Raw genomic sequence first — 26,128 nt, forward strand, 5'->3', positions numbered from 1 at the left:
CCTTAAAATAGAATTTAGGTCTTACTTTGCTTTAAAGGAATACACGGCAGACTATTGTCTCAAATGATACCCAAATGGAGTTTGGATTAATATATATGATACTGCATTTTTATATATTGAAGCATTCTAGGGCAAAGTGTTATCGTGAAAAATTGAAATTGGAGGATCAGGAATGCCTTACTACTGTAGTCAAGCACCCATTTAATTTTTATCACACATTAGTTCATGACAGTTTAGATGCTGAGAGTTTAGCCTGGAGAAAAATCCTTCTGTATGGATATTTTTCATAAAGAATGTCTAAGTGCCAAAAATGATGTTCAAAGACTTAGCTACAGCACATAGCAAATGTATTGAAAAATAGCTATTTATTAGATATATTAAATATGAATAATACCTGCCCATATGAATATATTCAGTTCTGATTCAGTTCTTACTATTCTAACACACACACACACACACTGCTTACAAGACTGAAAAATAGCTACAGTCCAGTAATTTATATAGTTCAGGAAGTTGATGGAAGGTTTTCTAGCGCTGGGTTCTTTCAGGAAAGCTCTATTTCAGATGATTTAAAAAAAAAAAAATCAAAGGATGGTGTAACTGGAGATAACTTGTTCCAGAGCTGTGAAGCTGTCCAGGAAATCTTCCTCTTCGATTCCGAATTTAGTGTACTGGTGAATATAGGCTCTGTGTGTTGAAGTCACAGTAGGAAAATGGAAAAGACATTAGAAATCAGTGAAGAATCTGACACATGAAATCAGATCGTACAGTCATTGTAAAAACTTCAAATTAAGACTGGTTTCCACCCAATCACCATGCTGGTTAGTTTTGACTGTGCTCTCTTGAACTCATTTTGTAATTCATACTTATTGATAAGTCATTACTTGTTTCTAATAGCTTTTATAACTTTTTGTACTGCTTAAGGAAACAAAATTGCAGCTAACGTAATTGGGCTAACCGGGATATGGAAGGAAAAGTGATTATTAAATGAGAAAATTTATACATTTGAGATGCAAAGCCTAAACCTGTGTGTGCACGATAGCTTGCTTCTCAACACTGGTGTTTTTGTAACAGGTGGTAAAACTAGGAGCCCAGCTAGTGGCAGCAGTTTTCCTCTTTTGGCTTTTAATTGCAGAATTCCTGTGCTAGAAACTCATGTTTAGCAGACATCTGCTGTGACATGCAGTAACCTTGGCTTCACAGTGTTCAAAGTAGAGACAATTATTTTCTAGATTTCTTGGTTCTAATGAAAAATCAAACTAATAGCATGGGAGCCTTAGTAAACACACAAATCCCCTAAATGCTTCTGAACTGAGCCAGGAACTTTTTTCCTGGACTGTGCAGCACGTATGTACACACTTTAGAAACTATATGATCAGTAAAAGAGTTTCTATGTGTTATTTTTAGAATGGTCACATTGGAACGCACTAAATTTGGGGAGTTTTAGAAAATAGTCAAATTGACAGCACTAGAATATGTGTTCTCACTTATCCACAGAACATATGCACTGTTCTGTGTTCCTCGCCCTGCCATCATGTTTCAAGCATAAAAATGTTTCCACTAAAGCGTGGGAAGAGTCTTCAAGTTTATTCATCATTACTTTACCTTGCTGAAAGAGCGAGCTGTATTTACAATGATTTTGCTAACACTGAAGATATCGGCAGTTATAAATGAAGTATCAGCATAATTATTTTCACTTACTTGGAAGCAAACATATTCCAAGCTTTTCCTACAACATTGTCAAGAGGTTTCAGCAGGAACTGGCTATTGCTGACCAAAGCAGCTGACTTTTCGTACTTGTTAAATGCTCTTGGTGTTTTCCACGCATTAAAAGCGTCCTGAGGGTTTAGCCATGATGTATATAATGAGGGATCTCGAAAACTTCCTGTAGCAGAAATAAGACAGCCCTTTTGATAAATGTAAAGCTACAAGCGCCTACATCTTGATCTCAGTAGTCCTGTGTGACCTAATCAATGCTCGGCAGATCAATTCAGGCCTTGAAAAAAATCTGCAGAGTGGTCAGCCTGTTGAAAATATAACTGTTTTAAACAGATTCATCAGATTATTTAGAAGCATGCTCTTGTATTGGTACTTCATCTGCAAGCTATGCTCATCGCTCCAGAAGCAGCTAAATATATTTTCAGACAATATAGCCAAGAATCCTATCATATATACGGACTTCAGTCTCTTCCTCCTTCCCTGAAATGCTTCGGGAAACACAGACGTCTCGGTTGTAAACACAACAGCCCTAAGCAATTAGACAACGTGGCCATGACATTAAGATGTTTCTAGAGGGAATATTGACCTTAGTAGTCAAATACGTGGCCTTGGGTTTTTTTCACTTTCATCAGACATGGTCGCAAAGAAAACAGTGAGATGTGAAACAAGAATCACTGAGGTACTGCGTTTTTCCTTCTTACCTAAGTCTACGTTGTGCATATCTTTTCCTCGCAGGATAACCAGGTTGGCAATGGAAGTATTGAAATGCAGCGGCTTGTTTGTGGAATGACTGGAGGGGATGGAAGAGCCTAGCTGCGGTGGTCGTACTTGCCAATCAATACCTATGAGATTTTGGCAAAAAAGATATAAAAGGAAGTTAATGTTTCATGAAATATGGATTCAGACTAGCAGATGGTAACTAACACTGTGTGCCAAGCTGAGATCATATTAGAGTTTGTAGCTTCCGCACATTAGTTAAGCAGCAATTACACAATTCTTAGAGAAAACCAGTGCTAATCCAGCAGTATTTGCGTGGTAGTCACTAGTCTTACCAGAGAAAATGGATACTTGTTTCTATACTTAGCAATCTGCCAGCCCATTCTTTGCATAACTGGAAGCTATACTGAATTCCCCATGTAAATGATATGGGAGAGCTAAGCATGATTTTTATTAGTAGAAGGTGTAGAAAGAAAAAGCATAGCAGACCTAACTATCCAAGGAATGTTCCAAATGAATCATGTAAATTAAGTGCATGGCCAAAAACTGTTTGTTTTGTGTATTTTCAATAGTTATAATTAACCGAGATGTCTGGGAGCAAAAACAGGAGCAAGCCAGGAGCTGCTGTGGCAGCTGAGTGAATAGTTAAAGAAGCAGCTGGCTATGTAGAGGCAAATTCCTGCTGTCTGAGGGCAGCAGCTCATTTCTGAACTGACTAAAGCTAGTCAATGAGCTCCACAAAACAGTAAGCTTTATTTCATCTGTAAAAATAAATGCTTAAAGAGTGATGGATACTGAAGATAAGTGAATGCTTTTTACCTTCCTCCATTTTAGCATTAGCAATGAGCATCTGCCTTAAATGTTTGATGAGTCCAGGCCAACTGAATGTGCTATAAGGGAGGGAATTTTCAGGCATCTGAGGTATGTTACGAAGACCCAACATCTTGAATTCGGGATGTGGAACTAACGTCTCCATTAAGTCTCCTGAAAGAAGAAATTAACAGCTGCTCATGTTTGACAAAAATATTGCATAGGCTAGCTAAAATAGGAGAAGAGAGTGAGGAATTTTACAAAGATCTAGCAATTTAAGGTAAGAAACAAAGCAGGATATATAAAGTTTTAATTTGACAAATATATGGACACACATCAGACAAAGTAATGCAAACTGGCTACGTACTACTGAGTTCTATACAAGCATGTTAGTAGCTCTTATTTTACAATTTAGACTTGTCTTGCTTTATAGTCTGGCTCAAAATCTCAAAGACCATATGCACTGCTAAAGAGACTGACAGACAGATGTGAAAGTTTAATTTTACAAGCAAAACTCTTGGCAATATGGGTAACTTTCTCTAGTCCCTTAAAGATAGAAATGTCAGCCTGTTGCTACCAAGTTGTATGCTAGCCTGTCTTCTGCCTGAGTAAAACACAAAACTTTCATTTTGTTTCAGTTTATACAAACTTCTAACCTAATGTGAAATGTAAAACTCAGTCCAAAATTACTGTCCTGCACAAGTTTCCTCTGAAATGTAAATAGGTACAAGGGTGTCTGTAATCACTTGAAAAATGAGAAACAGGGTTCTTTTGGTAAAGAATGAAACAAGAAGCTGGGGTTCTATTTTTGACTCTGCTACAAAATTGGGACTGAACTTCTAATTTAGTCTTTTGCTTCACTTTTCCTATCTTAAAACTTGGGATGTATGCGAATACTTGAGTAAGGAGACCGAAGAACTTAAATTCACAACATGAAACCATTACAGAAATAAGTGTGAGAACGCATTAGGCAGCTATATCATGGTTAGATACCTAATGGGTTTCTGCTATAGTGTGAGCCACCTTCTGCTGTGTAAGTGGGCTGGAAAACACTCCCCAGCTGATGTGCAATGACTTGATTTACATCCCTGAAGGAGATCTGTTTAATTTTCATCAGCTGAGCACAGATCTTGTGGATGACATCATTTTCATGAACAAGAAGGGCATCTGATGACTGGTACAGATGTGACAGAGTCAAAAGAGAGTTGTAGTTTTGAACAATGACCTGGAAACAAACAAACAATACACACCAATGAGAGTCAAACAACTTAATCGCTTTCCAGTTTATAATCCTCTGGCTACTGTCATTTCCTCAGTTATGATTTCAGAAGTGATTCATTTTCTTTGCCAAAGTGCAGAATGAGGTCAGGAGCTAGCAGAGCTTTTTCATGGAAAGAAAGCAAGACCTGTGAAAATCATGTTATCCTTCTCAGTTCATACAAACGTGCTAGAATAAAATCTGTCTGGGAACTGATTATAATGCTGAGATACTATCGTAACAGATTTCTAGTTAGCTAATAGAGCTTCTCATGAAACTGTATTATACTTTAGCACTTACATTATCAAGAACTTTATTTTATTGTGAAACGACATGTACCAAATATTAGCCAAACAATTCATTAGCTGTGTTACTTTCAGTCACGTTGAACTTTTTAAAAGTAAAATGTATCTCTTTTCTAGTTTATTTCAGCTGCAAGTATTTTATGTTTAAAAGTAAACAGCGATTATAAACTTGTAGAATATGACATTCACCTCACCAGTGCCGTAAGGCCAGATAACATGGTTTAGTATAAATGAGGTTGGAAAAGCATCTCTTAAACACTGGGTCACAAATGCTCCCAAGCCAGATCCTGTACCACCAGCCATGCTCATTATTGTGAAAAATCCACCGAGTCGATCGCATTTCTCTGCTTCTTTTTGTACCAGATTCATTATTACTTCTTTGTGTCTAGGCCCGTGAACAGAGTAACTGTTGAATAAAAGACAAAACAGCGAGACGTGGCGGGTTGTATCAAAATAAAAGCAGTAAGGTGAAGCTATTCATCAAGGATACTTTTCTTATTATTATTTATATAACCTGGCATTATGTCACCCATTCTATCTGCAGTAAACTATCCTCAGCTGTGACATTTTGCAAAACAGCTGTTTATGAAGTGTGCTTATTGTTTCCTATTCTTAAATCAAATATATTCACTCTATTCTAAAACGTTACATTTTCACTGTAAATAACCAATTTCATTTTGAAAAAAGCAGTTTAGAAATTTAGCTGCTATATATATTGCTATTCTAACTTAAAAATAAATCAAGTTAATGTTACATGCTCTGTACTTCACGCAGCTGCAACAGTACCACTCCTAGAGTCTAGACAGCTCATTAGCCTCTATAGTTCCCTTAGCAAAGCTTGAAACAGTTGTTCATACCCATTTGCCCAGTTGTTCCCAGACCCTTGCTTCTGACAGAAGTGCGACCGATCATCGTATTTCCAGCAGCCAGACCTGGCAGCTATTGATAAGGTTTGGCTGATTACTTTAGGTTCCATGTCAACAAGCACAGCCCGGGCAACAGGTACTGGATAGGAAGAAAACCAAAACTAAGAATAATGTGCCAATATTAGGACTCGTTTATGTAAGATGAACAGACTTGCACCACGGCCCGAATTGTACTCCTCCCACCCACATAAACTGCACTATTAATGGGACAGTACAGACAGGTACAGGAAGGAGGACTTGGCAGTGCCCTGGATTTCTGGAGAACCATCTCTTGTTCCAAAGACAAAGCTGAACTCCAGAGACCATAGGTCTTTCGGGAAAGAAACCACTTAGTGTGTTTGGTAACACCAAATTCAGACACTCTGGGCCCTACTCCATGGTATAATCTATCTACAGTAGAAAATGCGGATGTTTGGAAGGAAAGATTATGTATGCATATATGCTCAGTTTCCAGCTGTGTTACTGGCAGAGTTGCTCTGTGGTCTCAGACACGTTACTGCACTGGTTTTGCTTCCATTGTTGTTCGCAATGTCCTGGAGGCAGAGGGTTGTGACAGTTCTTCAAGACTGAAGGTAAAACTCATTCTTCAACTGAAGGTAAAAGACTTTTATTATCTCTGTACTCTTATCTGTATCAGGCTGGAAACCAGACCCTCTGTGGGAAACAAACACTTACATGCTGTACCTTCAGATTCCTCCTCACTGAAAAAGCGTTCTTTGCAAGCATCATGGTAGGATTCATTCTCCTTCTTGGAACACAACCCATGTGTGCCATGGACGTCACTGCAGATAGCATTGAACACCTCATGACCAATCTGATTACCACACTGGCCAAGCTGGACTGTGACTATTGACATTCTTATTCACTTTGTATTTAAGCCTAAAAAAGAAAAGTATGCCTTTATTAACTGTGGAAAAGAGAAGGGGGGAAAAAGTTCTGACAAGTAGGTATCTGATCAGTTTTGCAATTTTTTGAGAACCTCTGGTGAGAAGGAAAAGGCTATGCTACAACCGCTGGCTATTTCTGGGGAAAAGCAGACTGTCAGCACTTTCTCCTGGACGTTAGAAGAATGCAGATGGCAGTTTACAGGAAATCAGTCTGTTTACTGTTGCTATACATCTGAACGGGCTGAAACCAACCATACAGCAAGCAAAGTCTTTGTTTTCTTACTTTTGCTTAGTAAGGCAGGATAGAAACAAATAATTAGAACTCCAACAAAGTTATAGGATTAGGCTGTAAAAGCATAATAGGCATAATAAGAAAGGACCATATGCCTTTAGAAATGTGAAGCCTGTTCAAAAATCTAGCTGATTTCCAGTCCTGTACTGTGATGGGCCTGATGCCAAAATCTGCTGAGGTGACAAAAGGATTCCCTAGCGTATTCCCCTTGCTTCCACCACAGAGAGCAAAGGTTTTGATTCAGTACCGGTACGTTTTGACATTTTTTCCCCACTCAGCATTTTGCAGTAGCTCTGGCTTCTCACTTTTCTATTCTCCTTTCACAGAAACAAGGTCAATTTTTTTTTAAACTCACTTCATTATTCTGGGCTGCTATTTTTCATTATCATCCCAGCTGTGCCGGAGCGCTTCTGTAACAGCATTCTTTGGATAACTGCCAGTGCCTGTAAGTCGATCCTGCTGCATTTTGCAGGCAGGTATGTGCTATTTTTGATTCCCGGTGCTTGATTTCAGCACTGCTGCCAGTCTGCACCTCACAGCCCAAGGCCAGCCTGCCTGTTACAGCAAGGCCGAGTTACCCCTCGCAGCAGAAAATAAATAAATCTGTAAATGATCGTAAAAAAAGGCTCATGTCCAACCCACGCGTGTGAGACCGACCCTCCCGTGCCTACTCCCGTGCGCTCTGCGCATGTCACTCGGAGCCGGCAGCTGTCGCTTGCGCCCTCCTCTGCAGTCACCCGCCCGCGTGGGGAGACCCACTCGGGCTCCGCCGTGCCGACAGGGCCTGGCCAACGGCCGCCCGCCCTCCGGGGCCGCCATGTTCCCGGTGCAGCCCGCCAGCCGGCCCTCAGTTCTCTCGGCCACACCCCCCCCCCCCCCCCCTTCCCGAGCCTTTCTCTTCGCCGGCCCACTCCCGCCCGGGCCTCCCCGCCAGTACAGCTGCCCTCCCGGGGTGCTCGCCCCCGCCCGGGCAGCGCCGGCCACCCTCAGCCCCGCTCGCCGCTGACCTCGACGCCCCGCGCTGAGGCGCTCGGCCGCCGACGGCGCATGCGCGGCAACCTAGCTCCGCGATCCCCTTCCCCGCCGGTTCGGACCGAGACGCTCCTTCGAACAGCCCGCTTCGCGCATGCTCAGAAGAGACTCCGGGCAGGTCGGGCACAAGGGTCAGTCCTCTGGGCTTCGCGAAGGGTAATACGCATGCTCCTGCCGAGCGGCTTCGCTGCGCCCTCTGCGCACGCTCCGTGCCAGGAACAAGGGAGGCGGATGCGCATTGCGCATGCTCAGAGCCAGCACCACGCCCGTCCGCCCGTCGGCGCCCCCGCTGCGCATGCTCAGTGCGGCCCCGGCCAATGCCGGAAGGGGTTGTGCGCCTGCGCGGCGCCCGGAGTCGGGGCGGGGGCGCAGGCGCGCTGAGGCCGGGCAGCCGGTGATGGCGTCCGTGGCGGAGTTGGGGGGTGCGGGCCCATGAGGCGGCCCAGGCCCCGCGCTCCCAGCACAGCCAGGAAGGGGCGGCGGCGCCGCGGCTCACACCCGCGCCATGGCGGGCGTGTTCGACATCGACCTGGACCAGCCTGAGGACGCGGGTTCGGACGAGGAGCTGGAGGAGGGGGTGAGAGGGGGGAGCCCGAGCCGGCGCGGCGCGGGGAGGTTAGCGGGAGGCCGCCGCGGGGAGCGGCGCCAGGGGCAGGCCCGAGGGGAGGGAGCGGGAGGCGGCCCGCGGGCCGGCGCCGGGAGGCATCCCGCCGGCGGCCGAGCGGCGCGGCCTGGCGGGGATGCCGCGGAGGCGGGCGGGGGCCGCGCTGCGGCTGCGGCGGGGCGGGAGCCGGGCGAGGCGGAGCGCGGCGCCGGCCGCCGCCCTGGCCCGCGCAGGTGAAGCGGCCGCGCCCGCGCCCTGCCCGGCGAGAGCCGGCCGCGCTGCCCCGACGGCTGCGCCGGGGGAGGCTGCGCTGCGGCGGCAGCAGCGGGCTCCGCGCCCGGCCCGGCCTTGTAGCGCCCGGGAGGCGGCCCGGGAGTTACCATCCGGGCGGAGGAAGCGGCGTCGCGCCCTCAGCCAGGAGCGGGTTCGAGGCAGCCGGCTAGCAGGGCTTTCCCCGCCGAGGGCGGGCGGCCAGCGGTTGCGCTCCGGCTGGCTGGTGGGGCTGCGCCAAACTTGCAGGAGCTTTTTGCCTTGGAAGTTTTGCGTTGGATTTCCTAGCAGAAGTGCCGCAGCGGGGTTTTTTTTCTTGTCACATGTTTTAACGTCAGTGCAGAAACGCTAATCTTTCTGGAACTGTATGAAGCCGTTGCTCTGGCGGCAAAATTAAAAGCAGAGCTTTAAAACGCTACATTAGACGTCCGCATGGATCAACGTGCATCTCCATCTCATGCTGTCGTAAACGGTTCGCCCTGTAATCTGTAGTTTGTCATTTTGTAATGTTCGTATAGATCCTGTTAAGGGTTTGGGGGAATTTTATTACGAGATCTCTGTTTATATTTTTCTAGTGCTGCTGTTGCTTTTTTACATTGTTTTGTATATTAAACACTTGCTGTTGCTTAAACTGCTACTGCACTTATTTTTTGCTGTTTAAATACTAGCGACAGTCGTGGAGTCTTTGAGATAACCAGATACTCTGTATCACAGTTGGAATACCCACACTGCATATGAACTGTAGAGACGTTGTTTGACAGCTGAAGGCTTGAACGCTTCTCAACCTGCAGGAAAAAGCACTGTCTGTCACCTCAATAATCAATAAAGTACTTGGCTTAAAAAAAATGTCGCTTCCATCACACTGTTAATGTTGCCAAGAACAAGGTCTGAGGGGGGTGGCAAGAAAGTTGAATTTGTTCTCTCTCATGTTCCAATAATTCAGTCTCAGGGAGCAATTAAAAAACTCATTAGTTATTGTGAATTTTAAAAAATTGCTGTGACTGAAATCTTTATGGCAGAACTGCGGACTCGAATGCACACTGGCAACCTAATTTGTTTCTTAGGTGCCCTTTGGCAAACAGATAAAGGAGGATGAGAACAGACTTGAAATTAAAACAGAACTGAAAAGCAGGGAATATAAGAGCAGGAAAGAAGGGGAAGCGTCAGGAAAGTGTAAGGGGAAAAATGTTTAACTGAAAGTTATCTCTAGGCGTCGTGCATGTCTTACAGGGATCAGAAAGACGACGTCGCAGCCAGAGCAGTTGAGATCATTAAATTGGAAGTGAGCGAGATGTAAAGTCTGGACTATCTTGTTTAATCTCTGTGGTGCTGGTCCCTGGTACCTCCTGAAAGGTGTAAGCCTAGTAGTAGCAAGAACAGATCCGTTGTCGTTTTGAATAGGCACGGCCAGTCTAGAAAATCTGAAGAATCATTTAAATGGAGAGTTTACTCATAAGCCATACAGTTGTTTGCGTTAATTATAATGGTGAAAAAACCAGCCTTAATCTTTGTGTTTGTAATAAATGAAAACATAAGTATAGACTGAAGGACTGCTAGCATTCCAGCCAGAATACCATTGCATTTCTTGGTTTTGTGAAATGAGAAGGAATCCTGAAAATAGTGGAATGGTATCTAAAGCGAATTTTGTTCATACTGAGAAAGAAAACCGTAGTTCACAGGGGCAAAAATAGCATGTGTGAACTTTGCCAGAACCGTTGGGTAACTTGAGAAGGTGTTCTAGGAACGTGATGGGTGTTTATTCTCCGTGTTTGCTGAATTTTTTTTTTAATTCATTTGTTGGCATCTAATGGTAGGGTCAAGGGCAGCTTTAGTGGGTTTTATTGTGAAACAGATGTCAGTAAGCTGGGTTTCTCTAATAAATGTTATCAAGAGGACATGAGCTAGCAACTCTGTGACCTGGAAACAAACTTGAACTTTTGGACTCTGTAATTGCTTGTGGTGCTAGTAGGTGGAACCAGGGGTTAAATTCCCCTCTAGATCACCCACCAAAATAAACCAGTCTCTGTAAACGTTAATGTTTAAATGGTTTGGAAGCTATTGAAAGTTTCTAATTTTATTCGGTTAGTGTTTTCACTTATATGATACTTAAAAATGCACTCCTTGGCTTGATCTGCTTTTTGCAGATCTCGATGTTGTTTTTTTTCTTTCTGATTCTCTGAATTTCGCACGTCACTCAATATATTGTTATTCAGCCTGTAGATTCCAGGCTGTTCCTCACCAACTTGCAGTTGTTATGTACATATTTTTAAAAATAAAAATGTTAAGGTATGGTATAAAGCTTATTAGAAGCTTGCCCATTAAAGTCTATTTGCATTCATTCCAGCTATCTGCTTGGTTTGCACTTCTTTTGCCATGTAGAGCCACAGTTATAGGGAAGTATTATCTTGCATAAGGGATCAAGTTGAAAATTCTTTGAAGAAAATATCTCTTCAGAATTGAACTACATTCTTTAATGGTGACTAGTTCTGATGTTGAAGTGCTTGAGCCTTCTTTAGTAATATTTGCATGCATTGATCTATCTGAACAATTATTGGTCAGAAAAGGTTTTTAGCATCAGAGTAAAGCTTAATTCTTTCATCCCTATTGGGATTTGATTATTATCAATATAGAATAATAAAACCTCAGTAGATTATTTGGTTCTAGTGCATATGAATCCCAGTTCATCTAGTCACATAATCTTTATTATTGTTCTAATTTGCATAATACTGTAATAAGATTTTAAAATTCAATGTAAAAGCAACTATTAAAAAAAAAAAGCAGTACCTTAGCATTTTTCAGATTCACTTGGGGGTGTGTGAAATTGTTACCTCTAATATTTTAAGTGATTGAGTAACAACGCAGTCAGGTAAAACAGTGGTTCCATGTGTCACCATTTGAGATATGTGGAAGTATTGCAAATCTTGCACAGAATTTTGTAGATTTCTTATCTTCTACTGATAATTTATTATTCCTGACCTTTAGGCTTATTTAATTATATAATATAAAATATAATTCTATATATAATCATTATATATGAGGAGTTGTAAAACACATCAGTGCATCTATTTTTAACACTGCTTTTTTTCTTTTGTTATAATTAATCTTCCTTCTACCCCTCCCATCCCCAGGGTCAATTAAGTGAGAGCATGGACCATGGAGGAGTTGGCCAATATGACCTGTAAGTTGCTGCTAGAAAATGTTCTGTACCATTCATGCCAACCACATATAACTTCTAATTTTGTTACATTGTTAAGTTAAATAGAAAATTTTGTCATTCTTGTTCAATTTTGAGTTGTTTCTAGTAGTTTCACTATTTCTTCACATTAAAATTTGTGAATTGTATCTTGAAATAAAATAATAATAATAAAAAAAAATTCTGGCAAAACTTGCTGTTGTCTTTTAATCCTTGTTTCTCCTAATATTATCTATCGTACTTGAATAATATTTGTAATATCAATGTAATGCACTGTCTGCAGAACATTGTACATTCTGCTCATTTTATAAAGGCTCCAGTTGCAGATTTGTGTAGCAGTCTGAAGCCGATGAGAATTCAGAAGTTCTGATTTGAAGTTCAGGAGACGGCTACCTTTAGCAATACTTCATTTCCAGATTTCCAGATTGTTTCAGCATACCATGTTGTGAGAAGAAAGCAGCGATAGTTAAAACAGTTCAGTTACATTTACTTTAGCAGGATCAATCTGTTAGTCTTTTGCAGAACTGCAGCGTAATGTAGAAGCATCATTAAATTATGGTTCAGTCTTCTTTTGTGGCATGTTCAGAGTTGTGAGACGTTTTTTGTTACAGCTTTTTCTGCAAGATGTGTGTTATAGAAGTCTCACCATGACTGTTGGGGCTGCTGAATATGATTTGAAAATTAAACACACCTTATAGCCTTGCTTTTACTTGAGGTCTTGTAGGAATGTCTAAGTCAGTTTGAGGCTTTGGTCTTTTAAACTTAATTCTGGTATAATACAGAGATGTATTATGCATAAAAATGAAGGAATCTGAAGGAAATCTTGATACTGCAAATCCCCAAAATTTGCAGGTGATCTTTTCTGTGCAAGTTGCAACTTCCTGCTTTGCACACACCTAAATAAAATTTCTGATGCTGAGAATTCTCCAAATCTCCAAAGCAGTCATTCAGTTATGTCAGATATACTGTATGCTTTTCAGAAAGTAATTTGCTTGCTTACTTTCATTTGATCATTTTTGAGTATCAGATAGCCTTATATTCTTGTTTCGGTTTTATCCCAGTGGCATGGAACATTGTGAAAAATTTGAGATTTCAGAAACTAGTGTAAACAGAGGTCCAGAAAAGATCCGACCAGAGTGCTTTGAGTTACTGCGCGTACTTGGCAAAGGTGGCTATGGAAAGGTAAGGAACTATTTTCTACAGAAGTAAATCCATTACGCTGAAGGCGGTTAAAGCGCTTGCTTGCTGCCTTTGGCAAGGTCTAATCTTCCCATCCTGTTTTCTGAAAAGTTCCTTCTACCAGAAGGTAACCTCAGGGCTGCCAAGGTTGGTGTCGTGGGACCGAGGTCACTGGCAGAGCCTCACAGCTGGTGGCAGTAGAAAATGTCCCAAACTGGTTCTGGTTCCAATCACTAGCTGTTCTCCTTCAGGCAGCATTGCAGTTTGTAGGTGATCTCATCTCTCTTTTCGCAGAACTTTTGTTTTTAACTTAAGATGTCTAATGCGGTCATAATACGTGATTGCTTTTGTATTGGTGTTGTATAGGTATTTCAAGTACGAAAAGTAACTGGAGCAAACACCGGGAAAATATTTGCCATGAAAGTTCTTAAAAAGGTAACCTGAATGTTCACGTTTCGCTACTGTCTGAATCTAAAAAAAAAAAATCTATCCCTCCCTTTAGCTATTACAATTACCTAATTATATAATATACCTAAAATTAAACTTTATCTGTGATATATACAGTTGTTATCCAGGTACAGTTGGAATTATAATTAGCCTTTAAATTGTTCTGTGTGTAGTTCTTAGCAGCTAATTTAAATAGCTCAGGAGGTTCCTTCCAACCTAAATTATTGTATGATTCTATGAAATAAAGAATTAAACTTCCACAAGAAACTCGTCATGTTATGTATACATGATGGTGAAATTTTCTTTTTTTTTTAATTATGTTGTTGAATCATACGTAGTGTTGTGATTTAGTAAACTCAGAAGGGAATCAAGTATAAAAGTCTGCCTTGGTTAGCATGTTCTTGTGCTCAAATCTCTCTGCTTTTTGTAGGCAATGATTGTAAGGAATGCAAAGGATACAGCTCATACAAAAGCAGAGCGGAATATACTGGAGGAAGTGAAACATCCCTTCATCGTAGACTTAATTTACGCCTTTCAGACTGGTGGAAAACTCTACCTCATCCTTGAGTATCTCAGTGGTCAGTATATGAAATTGTGTTACCTGCTTCCTGGTATCTTATATAATTGAGAATTTGGATTTCTTATTCTACTTATAAAAAGCCAGCTAACTATTGGCATGGCGTCTTAAAAATGTAAAATAGGTTAGCATTAAGAATACATAGAATAACATAAATAAACCTTCCAATTCAATAAAATAAAGATGAATGAAACATAAACCAGTTACTTTCCATGATGGTACAGGAGGGGAAGATTTTTAATACCTTTTCTTCCATCAGGCTTGTAATTCCTGTATGTTACGCTTAGATCCTATGCAGTCATACGGAGTACCTGAGGTTTTGGTCCTTGCAGGTTCTTTGTGAAACAAGACAGTGTTATCTTTATTTCACGGATAGAAACAGGCACAGATTAGAAGCAATTTGCTCAAGTTATAACAATAGGAAAAAACAGGGACAGAAATGCTGTTATTTTTTTCAGCGTGCTCTTTTGATTTCTTTTGGCATTTCTTTAGTTGCTAGAATTCTGAGAATAGCAGAATAGTAAATTCTCAGGGTTTTTTTGTGAAACAGCTTTCTGTGGAGCAGGACAGAATACCTGTTGCTTATAGTTTTTCTAGAAAATAGACTTTTGACTGACTAAAAATGATAGACTACACATTAATAGAGTATATTTTCTCATGACAGGAGGAGAACTATTTATGCAGTTAGAGAGAGAAGGGATATTTATGGAAGACACAGCTTGGTAAGTGAAACTATTTTGGTAAATTAATTGCTTAAATGGTATATTCTGGCTTGAAAAACTGTAACTACTCATTCATTTCTTAGTCTAGCGAAAAGAGCAGTTAACTGGGTTTTGGGAAGACGTATGTGTTCTGTACTTACCGTTTGTGCTAGTCTTACTACAGAAGAGGGTCCATTGCTGGTTGCTGAGTGAGGCTGTATTACGTAGGGTTGTGGTAAAGGAGGTGTTTTGAGTGTTAGAGAAAAGACTGTGAAAAACTTGCTGTAAATGCAATTTTTTTTTGTTCTTGATCCACACACAATTTCACCAGCCAGTTACGGGATTTCCAAGTCACTGTAACAGCTGTATTCTAACAATCGGATGTGTGAAGTGATAAAGGTAATTATGCTAATGAAGGAGAAAAAGCCTTTTGAGTAGTGATATTTCACATATAAACAAGTTGAAATTATCCCTTATCGATTAGGCTTCACACAACTGAATACAGTTGTATCTTCCTACAGTGCATGCCGATAATGCTGTAGAAAAGCTTTGATGTACATGCGGGGCTGTAATACTGTTCCACAGATAACTGGCAGCACCCAGAGTGCTATCTTCTTAGCTTTATTTTTTTTCTTCAACTTTGCCATCTAGATGTGGTAATACAGATTGAAGCATATTTTAACCACTAATTGGTAAATTCAGATTCCTCCAAATATATTCATGATAAGAGAGCTACTGAACAGGTAAACCTAATGGTAATGGCGTAATTCTGTAGTTCATCTTGGAGTCTGTATGCCTTTTGGCAAACCAACCTCAAAGGCATCATTGTTTCTCTCATTTATTCTCTCATACACTTCTAATGATACTTTCTAGGAACCGTTGCTATGTATGTAGTAGTCTTAGTGCTCAAGATGCTTTGCATGATTGAGTATGTCTTAATTTTGTGGCATATGTTTCCTTTCAGCTTTTACTTGGCAGAAATCTCAATGGCACTGGGGCACTTGCATCAAAAAGGAATCATCTACCGTGATCTGAAGCCAGAAAATATCATGCTTAATCATCAAGGTAGAAATATAGTAACAGTTACATTGCCAGTCATTTGAAAACAATTCTTCAAAGGTCACAACGCTTCACTCTTATGTGAATTTCCTTAGAACAGCATGTTCATTGTCACTCTTGGTATAACTGAAGAATTGCCAAAGCTAATTGCTTTCCCTTAAACACAGCTTCTTCGGCTCTAATAGGCCCCAGCAAGCTCCAGGTTCTATGTGTATAATAGACACAGGTGTTTTTTGAATGGTTGACTTGCTATTTCTGCAGCTCTGAGATTTTTCTTCTACTGGGTCATTGTAAAGTACGTAAAGATCTGTGTCTTCAGTGTAGCATCAGTGACATTTTATAGAATTATAGAATCATTAAGGTTGGAAAAGAGCTCTAAGATCATCGAGTCCAACCGTCGACCCAACACCACCATGCCCACTAAACCATGTCCCTAAGTGCCTCATCTACACGTCTTTTAAATACCTCCAGGGATGGGGACTCAACCACTTCCCTGGGCAGCCTGTTCCAAGGTTTAACCACTCTTTCAGTAAAGACATTTTTCCTCACGTCCAATCTAAACCTCCCCTGGCGCAACTTGAGGCCGTTTCCTCTCGTCCTATCGCTTGTTACTTGGGAGAAGAGACTGACCCCCGCCTCGCTACAACCTCCTTGCAGGTGGTTGTAGAGAGCGATAAGGTCTCCCCTCAGCCTCCTTTTCTCCAGGCTAAACAACCCCAGTTCCCTCAGCCGCTCCTCATCAGACTTGTTCTCCAGACCCCTCACCAGCCTCGTTGCCCTTCTCTGGACACGCTCCAGCACCTCGACGTCCTTCTTGTAGTGAGGGGCCCAAAACTGAACACAGTATTCGAGGTGCGGCCTCCCCAGTGCCGAGTACAGGGGGACGATCACTTCCCTACTCCTGCTGGCCACACTATTTCTGATACAGGCCAGGCCTGAAATGGGGAAGACTGAAGACGTTAGTTAGGAAAGGCAATTTAGGTAGGATGCCAAATCATCTGTAGCTGAAATGACTTACCTAGCTGTTGGCACTTTATCTGACAGCAGTAGCAATTCCTGAATGCACTCTTACATTGACTGTGTGACACTGATTAGGCTGGCAGTCTGTACCAGCCAGTATTTTCATGTTACCTTAAACAACTTATTTACTTAGTCTAAGTCTTTGTACCGAATTATTCAAGGCACTTTACAATTTGTTGAAGGTTGTTCTCTGAACTTTGAAGCAAGCGGGTAAAATTTGATAGCCTACTTTCTTACCTGAATGATGCTCTGCAATCTTTATTTTTAATTACATTTGTCTGTATGTGAATAAGTTTTGGTAGTTTGTCTTGTTTCTCTTCACCAAGTGGCAACGCTTTCTTACGCAGGTATACTGCAGAGGTTTTATCTGTAAGTGTGATTACCTCATTCTGTTTTATAGCTGTATTGCTTTGTCAGACCATCGAAGATATCTGGAAGTAGTTCAGAGTTATTACGTATCCATGTTAAAAATTCCTGTTTTTTTAATGTTACTTATACAAATGTCAGAATTCTGGCAAGTCTTAAATTTTATATGTTTAATTTCAGGTCATGTAAAATTGACGGACTTCGGATTATGTAAAGAATCTATTCACGATGGAACAGTCACACACACATTCTGTGGAACAATTGAATACATGTGAGCTGCATGATGAAATAGAAAAGTATTACTCTGGTCTGGGGGTAATGGCTACGTTTTGCCTTTTTTAACTGATGGTTCATATGTTCATTCACTTACGGAAATTTTACTTGATAAATGTGGTTTTGTTTGAAAACTAGTAGTCAGAATTAGTATTAAGCTTGTTAAAATACTTTCGTATTTTCAATTTTTCTGATTATAGGGCCCCCGAAATCTTGATGAGGAGTGGGCATAATCGTGCTGTGGACTGGTGGAGTTTGGGGGCATTAATGTATGACATGCTGACTGGAGCAGTAGGTGCACAGTTATAATTGCATGTATTTCTCTTTGTAGCTTTTGTAGCTACCTGTATTCTAATTCAGATGCATGTATAAATACCTATATATTTGTATATATACAAACTGCAAGTAAGAAGTATAACTAAAATACGGCTATGCTTATGTTGACTACAGTCACGAGCTGCTGTCATCCAAACAGTTATTTGGAAGTCCCACTTGCAGTAATTTTATCTGCTTTATAAATTACTGAAGTGAGTCCTGTGTACACAAATAAGAGACCTGAACAAGTCCTGTTTTTCCTCCCGTTACAATGGTGCTTTCTAGCCTCCTTTCACTGGGGAGAACAGAAAGAAAACAATTGACAAGATTCTCAAGTGTAAACTCAACTTGCCTCCCTACCTCACACAAGAAGCCAGAGATCTGCTTAAAAAGGTAGAATTTTAATGAACGTTAGTACTACATGTGTATGTAGAAACCAGAACTATAATGATACCACTATGGCTATTCAGTCCATGCTTGTTTTACTACTACTAAGTCAGTCTTGTTTTTGCATGGTAGAGAAAGTGATTTTCCTTGAAAATACAGTTGTTTTCTAACGAATACAGATTTTCTGATTGTTCTGTATTCATTCTGCATGGTATTCATTCAAATGATGATTCATGTCAGAACTAGTCTAGTCATAACGGTGTAACTAATTTTTCTTGTTTGGATGTTACTTCTCCTTAAGCTGCTAAAAAGAAATGCTGCCTCACGTCTAGGAGCTGGTCCTGGAGATGCTGGAGAAGTTCAGGTAACTTTCGCTCAATTCAAGAATTCCTAAATTACCTCACTGAAAATAAAACAGCTTTGAGGGTACATCATGGAAGGAGAGTATGTCTGTCTTCGAGTGTAATGAGCAAAAAGGCAGCCACACGTGACAACTGATCAAAATTTGAATACTTTAAAGCTTAACGAAAGCAGCTGTCTACCTATTTGATAATTTGAGATTTGGAAAATAACTTTTATTCTTTAGCTCCGTCTTCCAGTAGATCTTTTCTGCTAGTTGCACAATGCTAATTGTACCGTCAACTGTGTAAGAGCAATGATACTTTAGCAGTCTGACAAAAAACCTGCTATCCCTTGCATTTAGTGCAGCTCTTTCAAGGGAAAAGTGTTGTTAGTTTGCATTCAGCGTTGCATAGTTAAAAGTTAAGGCAGAGGCCTAGTTCTTGTTGCTTCCAGCTCGACTTTTTTTGTGGTGAGATTAACAGTGTACTAGAGTCCTCCTTATTTCACAGTTCTGATAATTTGTCATTATTGCAGTGTTTTATCATTATTTTTCTAACTTTTAAAGTTGAAAAATGTAGAGGTATTTTGCATGTCAACTGACTTTTTCTAATACTTTCAAGGAAAACATGATAGGGACATATGTTGTCTGACTTGGAGGTATGGTATCAATTTTCATCTCTTCCAGCTACTCTGATGTAGTGCTGCAGAATATATTGCGCTAGACCCCTATGTGATTTTGGAAAGAAAGACACCACAGAGAGGGTCTGAAAAGAACATGCTTATTAATGCTTAAATTTCTGTGATTTATACCCAGAAGGTGGATTATGACTCTCTGCTATTGCTAACTTATAGGCTCACCCGTTCTTCAGACACATTAACTGGGATGAGCTGTTGGCACGAAAGGTGGAACCTCCTTTTAAACCCTTATTGGTATGTACTCAGAATGCCGTGAGATATTCCTTGTATGCCTTTAGGAAAGGTCTTAAACAATGTGGAATCTAAAACTTAGAAACGCTCACTCTTATAAACTGGAGTGCCATTGATTTCTGGTACTTTAAATAGTTAAATGCATCAACTTAGGCTACTGGTTCTTAGATTCACTGTTGTCAAATTAGAGAGAAACTACCTCATGCAGATTTCTTTTTCTTCTTCTGAGAACTGATGCTATATCAACATTTAAAAAAACCTCTTTCTTTTAAGTCTCCACACAGTACGAAATACTGACTGTCATGAGTGTGCTGTTCTGTCTTACTACTCTGTAGTCATGCTACTCATCTGTCACTGGAATAGGATCTTGCTTGTTGAGAAGGTGGCAAAATCAGCTAAGAGCTAATTTATCCTTCTGTTCAGTCTCCTGGAGGAAGAAGGTTCTGCTTCAGTTTTAATTCCTCCTGCTTCTAATCTGTAGGTTAAACAGACTTGCAAGTGCAGTTCTCTCTGAATTTCTGCTTCTAAACATTATACAGTAAGTCAGTACTTAGTTGAAACTAAGATGATAAATAGTTGCTGAGCAAAAGTAAATGAAGTCACCTAATTAAGCATTTTGTGTGTTTGCTTATTAATATTTACAATGCATCTTGCGCATTATAGGTGGTAATTAAAGTTTACCTCAAACCAGTGATGTGATGAATAAGCCTCTATTATCCTATCTTATATTTTGATGGTGTGGGGCGTCTGTCTTTTTTTCTCTCTGGGTACAATTAGCTACAGCAGCACTGGGTATTGCCACCCTGATAGTTCCAGACTACTAAATATCTCACTTTAAACTGACTTAGGCATCACTGATGTTGAGCATACTACAGCGTGGGGACTCCAGATCTTTCTTTCCCCTCACCATTTTGAATGAAATTCAGAATGACACAAGACTGATATTTCTAAATGAATTATCTGAAGGTAGTTTTGGGTTTTTCTGTTATTAGCGAATTTTATGGAAGTTGCTTGTACAAACCAGATGGCTTTTGAAAATGTGCTTCCATGGTTGCATGAAGGCCTGCACAAATGAATACGTGCTGCCTTTTCAGTTACACTTATGAATGAGAGAATGGATCTTGGAATTATGTCTGTTGTTCTTCGACTGAATTAAACAATATTCTTCATAGTCACTTATTCCAGAGTTGCCATCTATCCCTCACAATATAAACACTTCTGCATCTGCAAAAATGGGATGGAATTCCAAAAACTAATAGTTGCGACTGTTCTATACTGGTTGTGACGAGGGCTAAACTTGCAAGAAACTGGCATTGTATTTCTAAAAGTTTTTGTTTGCAATTTGAGATTTTTTTTTAAAGGCATCTTTTGAATTTGTGTTCCTTTTTGATCCATAATTTTTGCCCCTCCCCCTTGCCTTTATTTCTCAGTGTCAGTGCCCATAGTGACCTCCCACTGGCAGCGACAGGATTCCGACACCACTCCAGGGTTTTACTACAGCAGAGCTCTGCCAAAAATCTATGGAATGAACTCCATCCAGAGGCTACACTGATCACCGCTAAGCCATTTGGTTGATATCTGTAATATAAACCCTTAATCATTTTGTTTTTGCAAAGCAATCTGAAGAGGATGTGAGCCAGTTTGATTCAAAGTTTACACGTCAGACACCTGTTGATAGCCCAGATGACTCTACTCTCAGTGAAAGTGCCAACCAGGTCTTTCTGGTAAGTGAGCCAGGGACGAGTGTGTAACTGTGGAGAGGTATGTTGTGTTACTTGGAAACAGTAGGGCCTTTCAGGTAAATTAATTCTATTGAATCTTACCACCCGATACTTGAAGCAAACTACTGTAATTTTAAACACGCATTCTGCAGCAGGTTTGAAATGTTGAAGGGCTTTGAAAATACTTAGTCTGATTATTGCTGACGTTTTCTTTATATAGCTAAAACAGCCAACAAATGTTGCTTACTTTCTGAAATGTCAGCATTCTAATTCATAGCTGCATTATGAACCCTGGACATGTGATTGCTTTCATAGTCATGCAGAGAGAACAATGTCCATTCTATAGATCAAAATTAATTGAATTGAGCATGCCTGTGGGAATCTGTGATCTGAGTAGAAATAGCTGGGGTGTGCAGGCACCCGGGTGAGGAACTCCCTAAAGTCCTGCTGTTTGCTTCAGGAAGTGAGTAGAATTTCCTATCTCTACATTTACTCTCCTTTTTATAATTTTCATTTACTACTTCATGCCAATCGTAACTGCACGAGTGATCATAAATGTAAATCTTGCCTGTAAGTTACAGTGCATTCATTCCTGTTTTGCAGGGTTTTACGTATGTGGCTCCATCTGTACTTGAAAGCGTAAAAGAGAAATTTTCTTTTGAACCAAAAATTCGATCACCTCGCAGATTCATAGGTAGCCCTAGGACACCAGTCAGGTATCTTTTTTTTTTTTTTCCCCTCCCTTTCTTTTTTTGTAATACACTTTTTGGCAAGTAGTTGAAATAGATCTGCACTAGAAATAAAAAATGCGGCCTTTCTTCTCAGTAAGCCCATCATTTCCATTAGAAGTGCAGCATTGATCCTATTTTGCAAACCACATTATTAGAGACAAATCCATGGTGTTTGGCAGCACAGGAAGTACTAACTTGCTTGCTATTCAACGCCGATACAGCCTCGCAGTCTGGTGACTTTGGTACACAATTCCACTAGAACTGTTTCAGAACATCCTAAGTACTTATGTGCCGCTGAAGAATCATGTTAGTACAGAAAATTCCTTCTGCAGTCATCTAGAAATATATCCTCACTACTCAAATGAGCCAATTTTACTTTCCAAGAGACCACGGTAGAAGCTAGACATGGAAATGTTCTCAAACTTCTGGTAGTGGAAGGAAGAATTAGAAATGCTTCTCAATAGGCATTTGAGTTCAGCTTCCTGCAGATTAAAGGACATACCTTGGTGCTGTGTGTATCTTCATCTCTGATTTTTATATTTCTTGTTTTAAAGCCCTGTAAAGTTTTCCCCTGGGGAATTCTGGGGAAGAGGTGCTTCTGCCAGCGCATCAAATACTCAGACACCTGTGGAATATCCAATGGAGACAAGTGGAATAGAACAAATGGATGTGACAGTCTGTGGAGAGGCCTCAGCACCACTTCCAATCCGGCAACCAAACTCTGGGCCATATAAAAAACAAGCTTTTCCCATGATTTCCAAACGACCAGAGCACTTGCGCATGAATCTATGACAACACAATTTTTTTAAGCCTTTGAAGGTGGAAAACAAAGAACGGACATAAGCCCCCTTGAAGTTGAAATACGAGGGCTTGTATGGTTTACTTTTAAAAAGTGACAGTATCAAAGAGTCAGTCATTGCACAGAGCGACTTGGAAAGCAAAGAAAAACGGATTTTTTTCTGTCAATCAATGGTGCATAAAAAACTTTAGAAAATGGTATTGCAGAACTCTAGGCACATCATCTAACTGATTCGCAGTGACATCTTCTCACCTTATCAAGGATTTTTCAGCTTGATAGCTTGAAACTGACAGTATTAAGGGTCAGGATGTTGCTTCAGAATCACTGGTCTAGTTGTGAATGTGTCAAGGAGGGTTAGCCCTTTCACTAGGCAAAGTATGAAATGCCTATTTGCTTGCGTCTGAGGAATAATTAGCATGCAAGCTTGGTTAAGCTGTTTCCTACAGTGGGGTGGAATCAAAGATGAAAGATAAAATTAATTGGTATTTCACATTCAAAACATAATGAGTTTTTTATATATATAAAAATATATTTTTCAAATAGATTTTTTGATTCAGCTCATTATGGAAAGTATCCCAAAATTAAAAATGCAAAATAATTGGTTGCTGTGAAGAAAGTAAAGGCTCTAGTTCTGATTCTTCTCCTCATGAAACAACAAATCAATAAGCAAATCACTCAATTTCCAGCTTGGCAATGTGGGGTGGGAGAGAACTGTTTCACTTGCTTACCCAGCTGAAATACCTGTTCCTGCAAAGACAAATGGATCTAATCAAATGGCAATGCTGCTATGTTCTAGGCTTAACTGGAAGCCATGGGCTCACAAACGTGTCCTGCTTATTTCATCCTTGTCCTCAGCAGACATTTCACTGGGAAACATCACTTTTGTATACGCTAGTCTTAGACGGAGACAGCTGAATACGCTCAGATTCTTACCCATATAAAAGATCAGGAAAAAGTGCATCGGAGTACAAGGTCAGTAGAAACATACAGGAAGTACCACAGGAAACATACGCCAATTCTACATAGTGTAAGGAAACAAACCTTTTTGTAACCAGTGGGTAAGAATTTGAGGAATTTTTTTTTTTAATAAAATTTTGCTTGTGGGCGTTCCCTGCCATTATACATTTCTAAATTTATCAACATTTTTTTCTATGCTGGGGCAATAAATTTGCTGATTGTATGAGAAAAGTGTTAAATGGCCTTTCAGTGAATGTCTTCCACAGTGGGTCAGAACTTTAGCAACTTAATTTAGGAAACATGTTCTAAGGACACTATTTATGTTTTTGAAATTGTCACAATCTGTACAAATGACTTACAGGTACAAAGAATAAAATAAAGGTAACTTTACCTTACTTAAATACTTCCTGCCTTAAAGAAAGCATTTCCATGAACATAGCTGGTGAAAGGGTTAATATCTGCAGAGCTTTACACTAGTTAGAGTGTGTATGGTGTGTGCGTGTGTGTGTATATGATCATGCAACTGCATACAAGTCCTGTCACTTTTTGCCTGCCACACGTTGCATTATCTTTAGTCAAACTGTGCAAAGTCTACTTCTATGTTTCACAACAGTAGGGATTTTTTTACAGATTCTGCTTACTCTGTGTATACTGAATCTTTTTGAGCCATAGGATCCAAGCCATAAAACTCTCTAAGCGTGTCGAATCCAATCGGAGTGCTGTTTTCTAAAATTTACAAGTCACAAGGATTCATCGATACCTTGTTGATGCTAACAAAGAACCAACAAAGATGATGGTTATGATTGAGCAAAAACTAGTATTTTTTTTTCTTCCTGATAAGCCTTTTCTTGGAAAGTTTCTTTTTTTAGTTTTATAAGGAAAATCAAGTTACCTTATAGCGACATAAATTGTACTGGAAGATTGCCATTTTTCCTTTGGTAATACGGCCACTGGTGACATGTTGTGAAACTGAAATCAAAGTGCTCATGTGTGTTTGTATTATGCATATTTGCAAATACGCAACACTTCAAGCAGTGCCTCTCCGTGCCACTTGTTAACATAGATTTCCCAATGTGTTTACTGAGTATAAAGGAACTTAGTTTAAAAAAAAAAAAAAACTTTTTTGAGGCAGATCTCTCTTGGTCCTAGTTACAGCTAACAGTTGCTTTTTGGTTGGCTGGATATAATTGTCCAGTAGAATTGGTTTAATATGGCTGGCAAGAATGGCAAGAGTTGTTTGTCTGAGTTCACTGATTAATTACAGATACAATTCATCGGTTTTAAAATTAAATTTCATGTACTGTCAATGTTTCATCCCATAGATTATAAGTTTAATTCCCTACCGTAACTGTGAAACTTTTGGAGTGTGACTCAGACAGCAAGCACACACTATGCAATATGGTTTATCCTGTATTTATTTGTAAAAATATCAGACATAGATCCTCTATATATATATAATAGTATCAAAATTACTAGTTGTGAACTAAGGGGAGTGGAGTTCTAGCTCCTGTCTGGCTATTTCAGATAAGTGCAGAATGCATTGAATATTGGAGAGCTTAACAAGTGCTTTCTTTTGTTCATTTAAAAATGTCTTAAATTTTTCATTAGAGTATAGAATCTTATTTTTTTTATTTTGTACAAGCTGCGCTTTTTTAATTATAATCACTGAAAAATTCACTATAATTTGATTTTATAGGATTTTTGTAGCATTACAAAAATATAGTAAAACTGAGGTTAATACCTGTTGTGGCTAACCATATATAAGTATTAAATCTTAAACTTGAACAAGTCTTTTTTTTTTTTTTTTTTTTTTTTTTTTACTAGATGTTAAATAGGGGAATATTTTGTTCTGCAGGTCATTATCACAAAAGGTTTATAGGTCAGCTGTGTTACCAGCAGTTTTTCTTTTCCCATTTAATGCAGAAACTATTCTGGTATAAGATACTCAGAATTTCATAATTTTTCTCTGTGGGAGTGATGCATACATTTGATGCCATTCGTGTACTAAATTGTAATTTTGGGAATGCTGGAATAATTCCTACCAAGACTGTCTTAATTGTGCCATCTGACATTTGAATGTCATCCTGGTATTAGCTCATAATAAAAGATAAAAATAAATGAGTCAATTGTTATTTTGAATATCCCTTTTTTTTGTCTTGCTATCTAAAAGCTGAACTGCTGGAGAACATTTAGTATTTGAGTCCACTCTAACTATACAGTGGATGTTTACTTTGGGTCTATTCTCTTCTTAATATTAACTCCCAGCCTGCTCTCACTGTTAATCAAAAAGTGCATCAAACATTGAGGGAGACTA

At 39.9% G+C, this 26,128-nt stretch overlaps 2 protein-coding genes across 6 annotated transcripts; one reads left to right on the forward strand and one right to left on the reverse strand.

The window, feature by feature from the left end:
- Window positions 1-276: 276 nt before the first annotated feature.
- On the reverse strand, window positions 277-8,021 carry TUBD1 (tubulin delta 1). 5 transcript variants are annotated; one of them, XM_076354569.1, is made up of 10 exons: window positions 7,922-8,021; window positions 7,270-7,517; window positions 6,411-6,614; window positions 5,667-5,814; window positions 4,999-5,215; window positions 4,270-4,471; window positions 3,256-3,420; window positions 2,421-2,561; window positions 1,702-1,885; window positions 277-687 (listed from the first exon to the last, which is right to left on the reverse strand). In XM_076354569.1, the coding sequence occupies exons 3-10, from the start codon at window positions 6,589-6,591 to the stop codon at window positions 585-587; spliced, it is 1,341 nt and encodes a 446-aa protein (XP_076210684.1). In that variant the 5' UTR covers window positions 6,592-6,614; window positions 7,270-7,517; window positions 7,922-8,021; the 3' UTR covers window positions 277-584. The 5 variants fall into 5 exon arrangements, with proteins under 5 accessions (XP_076210684.1, XP_076210682.1, XP_076210683.1 ...); XM_076354567.1 differs by having other exon boundaries at window positions 4,240-4,471; XM_076354568.1 differs by lacking the exon at window positions 7,270-7,517 and having other exon boundaries at window positions 4,240-4,471.
- Window positions 8,022-8,341: 320 nt separating this feature from the next.
- On the forward strand, window positions 8,342-25,940 carry RPS6KB1 (ribosomal protein S6 kinase B1). Its single transcript, XM_076354954.1, has 15 exons — window positions 8,342-8,523; window positions 11,949-11,998; window positions 13,075-13,195; window positions 13,559-13,627; window positions 14,070-14,217; window positions 14,881-14,938; window positions 15,882-15,982; window positions 17,543-17,633; window positions 17,836-17,926; window positions 18,236-18,343; window positions 18,639-18,701; window positions 19,532-19,609; window positions 21,223-21,330; window positions 21,931-22,043; window positions 22,613-25,940. The coding sequence occupies exons 1-15, from the start codon at window positions 8,452-8,454 to the stop codon at window positions 22,848-22,850; spliced, it is 1,509 nt and encodes a 502-aa protein (XP_076211069.1). The 5' UTR covers window positions 8,342-8,451; the 3' UTR covers window positions 22,851-25,940.
- Window positions 25,941-26,128: the final 188 nt, after the last annotated feature.

The sequence above is a fragment of the Aptenodytes patagonicus genome, chromosome 17 (genome assembly GCF_965638725.1).
Source record: "Aptenodytes patagonicus chromosome 17, bAptPat1.pri.cur, whole genome shotgun sequence".
NCBI classification, from domain to species: domain Eukaryota; kingdom Metazoa; phylum Chordata; class Aves; order Sphenisciformes; family Spheniscidae; genus Aptenodytes; species Aptenodytes patagonicus.

What these genes read in the sequence shown, in the direction of transcription:
- TUBD1 (XM_076354568.1), bottom strand. Translation starts at nt 6,591, where the DNA reads ATGTCAATAGTCACAGTCCAGCTTGGCCAGTGTGGTAATCAGATTGGT. An exon ending in GGAATCTGAAGGTACAGCAT is followed by an intron (nt 5,815 to 6,410) that starts GTAAGTGTTTGT and finishes CTTCCTATCCAG; the next exon opens with TACCTGTTGCCCGGGCTGTG. An exon ending in TGGAATATGTTTGCTTCCAA is followed by an intron (nt 688 to 1,701) that starts GTAAGTGAAAAT and finishes TTCAACACACAG; the next exon opens with AGCCTATATTCACCAGTACA.
- RPS6KB1 (XM_076354954.1), top strand. Translation starts at nt 8,452, where the DNA reads ATGGCGGGCGTGTTCGACATCGACCTGGACCAGCCTGAGGACGCGGGT. An exon ending in CATCCTTGAGTATCTCAGTG is followed by an intron (nt 14,218 to 14,880) that starts GTCAGTATATGA and finishes TTCTCATGACAG; the next exon opens with GAGGAGAACTATTTATGCAG. An exon ending in TGTGGAACAATTGAATACAT is followed by an intron (nt 17,634 to 17,835) that starts GTGAGCTGCATG and finishes TTCTGATTATAG; the next exon opens with GGCCCCCGAAATCTTGATGA.